At 36.1% G+C, this 6,883-nt stretch overlaps 1 protein-coding gene across 1 annotated transcript in view; it reads left to right on the forward strand.

The window, feature by feature from the left end:
* Positions 1 to 6,652, forward strand: part of CRYL1 (crystallin lambda 1) — a 165,063-nt gene extending 158,411 nt beyond the window's left edge. Inside the window, exons 7-8 of the mRNA XM_074303697.1 lie at positions 5,379 to 5,485; positions 5,967 to 6,652. Of these exons, the coding sequence (XP_074159798.1) occupies positions 5,379 to 5,485; positions 5,967 to 6,080 (221 nt within the window). The 3' untranslated portion in view covers positions 6,081 to 6,652. The remainder of the gene's footprint in view (positions 1 to 5,378; positions 5,486 to 5,966) is intronic.
* Positions 6,653 to 6,883: the final 231 nt, after the last annotated feature.

Raw genomic sequence — 6,883 nt, forward strand, 5'->3', positions numbered from 1 at the left:
AACTGATCCTCCATTTCTTAGGATAGAGGTACCTCATTGCCCTCCTCTAGATAGCCTCTTTTTAAGAAGAATATTGACAAACAATAGAGCTATGTTTCAAATGTATTCTGACCAAGTCAGAATCCCTCCAGTGCCCTGGACACTGAACTTTTTATTGTGACTTAAGAGCTTGTCTTTCTTGGTCATGATGAATGTTTAGCTTACTATTTGTATATATATACATAAATGTATACTTTATCCACATAATAAACATTGATAAGCATGAACATTTCAATATACAAAGACCAAAAAAAGAGACTGGTATATGAAGCTGTGCCTGTATTATATATTCTATTATACATTATATATTTATTTCTACACACCTATACAATACACACACATAGATAAATATAACATATATTATATTTAACAATGCTATTTTGGACTTTGTTTATCTCTTTACTTTTCTTCTTAGTGTTTAATTGATGTTCTTTTCTTTTGTCATCATGACTCCTCTCTTCCTTTTCCCTCTCTTGTAGTCCTCTCTTGTAGTAAATTAATCTATAAAATCTATAAAACACACACATATTGGCCATGTTTTTAAAAAGTATATCTAATTTTGCATATCAAGAAGTAGAAGGGAAAAAATTCCACATCATCATCAGTCTTTTGGAGTTGTGATTGGTCAATGCATTGTTCACAGTTCTGAAGTGTTTCAGAACTGTTTTCCTTTTCAATCCTGTAGTCATATAGATTTTCTCCTAGTTCTGTTCATTTCACTCTGCATTTTACATAAATTGTTCTAGGTTTCTCTGAGTATGTCAACTCATTTAGGAGAGATAATCAGTGTGTAAGTGTGGGCCTCAGACACTTTGTCCCTAAAGCAAATTGTTGAACATGAATATAGTGGAATATCACTGTACTGTTAACAAGTGATGACTGTTAAGAGAATTCAGAGAAGAATGGAAGGATAGGTCAATTAATAAAGAATAAAGGGAGCAGACCCTAAAGAACATTAGATAAAATAAGTTTAAGAAAAATAAATAGCAATAAAGAGCAAGAATAAATAACAAATAGCAAATGATAAATAATGATGTAAATAGCAAATAAATAAATAAAACAAAATAAAGAAAGATGGAATAGACTTTGGTGGAGGCAGTGCGGTATAAAACCAGGAAGGTCCTGGGTTAGAATTGTAATTTTGCCAGTAAATTCCTGGTGAGCTTGAGCAAGTGACTCTTGGCTGATTGGATTAGATAAGGACCCTTCTAAGTCTAATTCTGTGATCCAGTAATACTTTGTACTTTTCTTCAATCTAGGCAACCAAGAAAGTCTTTTAAAGGTACAATTTTTAATATAGTATTAGCTTAATTAGCAGCAGTGCTTCTTGCTGTTCTTGTTTTCAATTGGGTCAAACTCTCTGGGACCACATTTGGGGTTTTCTTGGCAAAGATACTGGAGTGGTTTACCATTTCCTTCTCCAACTCATTTTACAGATGAGGCAAACAGGGTTACATGACTTGCCCAGGATTACACAGCTAGTAAGTGTCTGAGGCTGGATTTGAACTCATAAAGATGAGTTTTTCTGATTTCAGGCTCAGCATTGTATCTTAGGGGAATCCTTAAAGATGTTCAACACTTATTAATATCCATGGAGGCTGCAGAGTCGAGTGATGTATCACTAAAGAAAGTAGATGGACTCCTTAGTAACTTATCAAGAAACAGTGTCTGCTCATTTCACAAAAGACAAAGTTATTTACCAAGTATTTCTTGACTCCAATGTGAGAAATATTTATATGAGAGAATTTAAAGGTAGAAATTGAAAGAAAATATAAATTGTAATATATAGCAAGTAAAAAGTTTCACTATTTTTAGTTTTACACAAAGAACTAAATGGGTCTCTAAAAAACAAACTTAAAAAGCAGTCAAATTAGTTGTCCCACTTTTATTCCATTCAATGTATTTGTTAAAACAAACCTCTGGAGAATTTAGATGCACCATCCCTGTGTCCTTTCCCCTGAGGATATCTTCATGTATAATAGGGATCATAAGCTTTAGAACCAGAAGGACCTTTGAGATCATCTAATACAATGTATCTCTTTTTTACTAAAATGAGAAAGCTGAGGCCCATCTAGAGAAAAGACAAGACTGACTTTAGGTTACTAATAACAGAGCAGAATTTGAACCAGGTCTTCTGTAACTCCAGATTCAGGACTTAGGATGGAGTGTTGATTTGGGGCAGGTGAGGGCACTCACAGGTGAAAGCTGGTACAGGAATTGGCATTAGCAGAACTATAACCTCTCCTTGAGGAAAGAGGAGCTGTTCTGCATTATCTTTTCTGGATGCTGACTCAGGTTGTAGTGTTTGCCTTCTAATTGTGTGACCATGTAGCTAGTTCCTGTGAACCTGGGACTCTCTTTACAAATAATGTCTTTTGACACTTCTTGGCTCTTTTATTCTTGTTAAAGATACAGGAATCAACCATAACCAGCTTGGGTTTCCTGTAGTGCTTATTTGGCAAATACTATCCACTTACTTAATACTCTTAAAAAGTCATTAAATGAGGAAGGCTTCTTTTTCTGGAATAAACTAAAACCTATAGGTAACATATTCAGAAATTTAGAGATCTAATCAGTATATATATATATATATATATATATATATATATATATATATATATATATATATATATATATATATCCTGAGCCACAAAGGAAAAGTTCAAATTTGACCTTGACACTTAGTAACTGTGTGACCCTGGGGAAGTCAATTAATTTTGCCTTAGTTTCCTCATCCATAAAATGAACTGGAGAAGAAAATGGCAATCCACTCCAATGTCTTTGCCAAGAAAACTCCAATGGACATGATTGAAAACTGAGTGAACAGCCAAAGGAAGGAAAACTTGGTTATAGTTTCCAAGTTAAGTAAGATCACTTAACACAAACAGAATAAAAAGAAAGTTTTAAAACATTTGACTTCTTGAAGAACTTGGGAGAACTGAAGAATTTGGAATCAAGATCCAAGATTCAAATCCAGGCTCTGCAATTTGCTAATTGTAGAATGTTTAGCAATTCACTTATTCTGAACCTTGTTTCTTCATCTATAAAATATTGAGGAATAAAGTTTTCTTATGATGCTTTCCAGTTCCAAATTCTATAATTCTATAATATTTGGCTTTTTTAATAAAAATATTTCTAAGTGGGGAAATGGATAATGTTTTATCATAAGGGAATAAAAGAATAATATTCTGGAGGCAAAGTGAAATGAAATTACTGAGTTTAGGATCAAATCCTGTGATGTCAGGCAATTATGAACTGAACATTGAAGAAGGTTCTTTTTTTGGTTTCTATTTTCTTTAAGGAAAAAAAGTTGAACCTCATAGCCTAAGAACTGATTCAGTTTAATTTTAATGATTTACCCTGGTATTTTTGAGGAGTAGGTGATTAAGGTTTTGTGGCATCTCATTTTACCCTTTTCCTTCTCTGTCCATCTCCTGAGTTAAAAGCACACACTATTGAGTTTTTACTTAAGACATCTTGGAAATGGGCCAAAGGTGTAGCAAGCAGCAGTAAGAGGAAGAATCATTCCTTGCACAGAGCATTCTGCCGGGACTTGGGGACTTCAGTTTCTTTCTTTAAAAGGAAAAAAAAAAAAGTGAAACCGAGGATCTACTTCTGACTGGGTTGGATTTCCAAGCAAACTCTCTCACCTGGCTCAACTTCACCTTCCTCCTTCCTCTTAGAAAGTAAATAGAATAACATTTGTAGCTGCCTCCCAGAGAGGCATAGACAGTGGAATGTGAGGGAGGAACTCATGAAGACAGACAGAGCATGTCAGGACAATAATATTGCCCTCACAACAGGAGGAAGTGGGGTGACTTTTCTGGCAGGTCAGGATTCTGAGTTGATAATCTTAGCTTTAATGACATACAGAGTAAAAAGAATGATGAATTTGGAATGCCCTTTGGGAAGGGCATAATTGAATGTGTTACCAAATGAGCTTGGTTAAAAACACAGTGTAAAATGAGGCAAATGGACTAGAAAAGGCCAGCTCTAATGTTTGTGATTTTTGTCCTATAATTCATGTCTCTAAGTACAAAAAGAAAAAAGAAAAAAAAAAAGGGCAGTCCATTCTCTTAAGGTGTTTCCAATCTAATGGAGGAAGATAATACATTTTAAAAGGAAGCCAAGAAGTGCCAGGGGAAGATGAGGAAGTATGAGCCCCAAAGCTTGTTAGATCTTACAAGATGATGAATTTCCTGAAAAATGATATAATTTCCAAATCCCGGTGCTGTTAAGGTCACTTAGAGAATCAGAGTGCCAAAGTAGTGCAATCAAGTGGAAAATAAAAATCTATTCTGAACTCTTAAATGGAGTATTGGCAAGGTGTGGGGCAGAATTCAAATTTGGAATTCATCATTGTGAGGAATTTCTAGTGTGGAAACTTACTGTCTATACCTTATGGCCTTAGACACAGAAAGTACGTGTCAAAGGTAAGCCTTAAATCCAAGGCTTCATGACTCCAAGGTCAGCACTCTATTCATATGGCACCCTTCTCATCATAGAAGTATCATCCATAATTTAGAAATCATTTCTGAGGAATCTCCATCTTTGTTTTTTCCCAACCTTCCTTAGGTCAGAGAAGGCTATATAGAATAACATTTCTTAATAATTGTAAACTTGGCTACTATCAGAAGCTTTTGTATCAGTTGCTTTACATTCCTTTCTTTCTTCATTCTCTAGTAATTATTTTCTTTTTCAACACTACCACATTGGGTATGCAGTTGGATTTAGGGGGACAGCTCTGACAAGAAAAGGTGGAAAACATCTGCATACCTGAGATAATTGCCTGGGATCAGGGCCAGTGAAGACACAATGGTTGCCATGCCAAAAGATCTTATTAGAGAAGAAAAAAGAACTTCAGAAAGTAGTAGAGGGTTCTATCAAAAGAGCTCTCTTCTGTTCTTGATTGGGACAATTCCTTTTCTTGATTGAACTTGGACTAATAAAACTCTTAGAAAATATATTGAATGCAATTTCAACTTTGTTTATCTTCCTTGCACCTCACATTATTTGAGGAAACAGTTCCATGGTCTTCTTTAGGGTTTGTGTAGCTGGTAATTTCCTTCATGGGTTACTTACTGGTCATGATAAGGTGTTAGACTTGAAGAGTCACATAATTTTTTTCTCCTTGGATTTTGTGAACTGAATTCAAAAAAGAAAAAAAAAAGAGCTTGATTTGGTAAGCTCAGTCATTGTTAAACTAAGGAGGAGAGGCTAGATCTGCTCTCCCTTCCAAGTCAAGCCTATTAATTAAAAAAGTATTCTTGATTGGGGATCTTCACTGCTAAGTGATATTTATATTACTAATATACTTTAATCCTGTCTCATCATTTCAGGCATGTTGAACTATTGTGACCGATATAGTGAAGGCATGAAGCATGTCCTAAAAACTTTTGGGCCAATTCCAGATTTTTCTGGAGCAAGTTTAGAGAAAGTTCATCAGGTATGTATTCTGGTGTGGAAATTCCCTTCACCAATTCAGATCAGTCCCTCATCTACAACTTAGAGCTTTAGACAATTGAAGCCCACTCAAATCCTGCTTTCCCTTGCCTATACCACTTTTATACAGAATTTTAGTGTTATCTTTGCTTTCCTCTCTGGCCCTAGAAGATCCTTATGGCTCTTGATTAGGCTTTTACAAGGATAATGAGCACAGAGGCTTTATCAGAGCTACCAGTACCCATGAGATCATTCAAGAACTCAAAAACAGCATCTGCAATGAATATATTTCACTTGGTAATTCATGACTGATGGGTCTCAGGTTGAATTTGTAGGGATAGCATCCTCTCAGTAACTGGGAAGCCCCATGCGTAACATTCCCATCTCTTGTGCTGGTTGAGAAATAAAAAAATCATGGTTAATGTGAAAGAAAAGTGTCTTCCTCTGAGCTTTTTTCACCAAATCTCCTTTTTCTTTTATCACAGGAAATGTGTGCCCGAATTCCTGCTGATCCAGCACACCTGGCTGCCAGGAGGCAGTGGCGAGATGAATGCCTCATGAAGCTTGCCAAGTTGAAAAGCCAAATGCAGGCTAAGTGAAGTTTCCCACAATAACACTGTTGTCATGGCTCATGTGGCAAGCACTTTCTGGGATGTAATCATAGAAATGTCTAATCTGATGGCTTTAAACCAGTGAAAACCCTCAGTTCCCTTTAGCACCAGAGAAGTCCCCTCCCCATTTAGCACCAGAATTCACTACTTGACTTAATAAGTTGTGGTAGCAACCACATGGGGTTAGCCCAGAATGCACATTTGATGTTCTCAGAAACATGGGTCTGGATAGGTGTTGTGTTTCTAGGAGCATTGAACAATCCAAGGAACAGGGCTGTTTGTCCTAGCACCAGAGGCAGAAAGGAGTCTGATGAGGCAATCACTGGTGACTGCCTAAAACAAAAACAATCATTGATGAGACTCCTAATCCTTTTATTTTGAGTGTGATTATGTATAGTAGATTTACACATGATTCTGTTGTAGCTTCATGATACTTTGATTTATATGTGTCAAATCATTTATTCCTAAATATGCCATATAATTATTCTAAGCACTGCGTGTGACTATCTATGCATTTACTTTATGAGTTATTCTTAATAAACATTACTGATTTCCATAAAGTGATTCATCTTCTCTGACAGTCTTTCAGCCAGTGATGGTGCTTAATCCTAGTTCTTTCTTCATGGGTAAAGAAAGTCTTTATTCAATGCAATGTCAGCATGTGGTCTGTGCTGATTAGTGCTATTTTCATAGAAATGCCTTTTCCTGGAGAGAACAAGTACAGCCTCATGGATAAAGAACCAGCCCCAGAGGGGCAGCTACGTGGTGCAATGGGTAGAGCACCAGCCCTG

Source organism: Sminthopsis crassicaudata, chromosome 3 (genome assembly GCF_048593235.1).
Source record: "Sminthopsis crassicaudata isolate SCR6 chromosome 3, ASM4859323v1, whole genome shotgun sequence".
Lineage (NCBI taxonomy): Eukaryota > Metazoa > Chordata > Mammalia > Dasyuromorphia > Dasyuridae > Sminthopsis > Sminthopsis crassicaudata.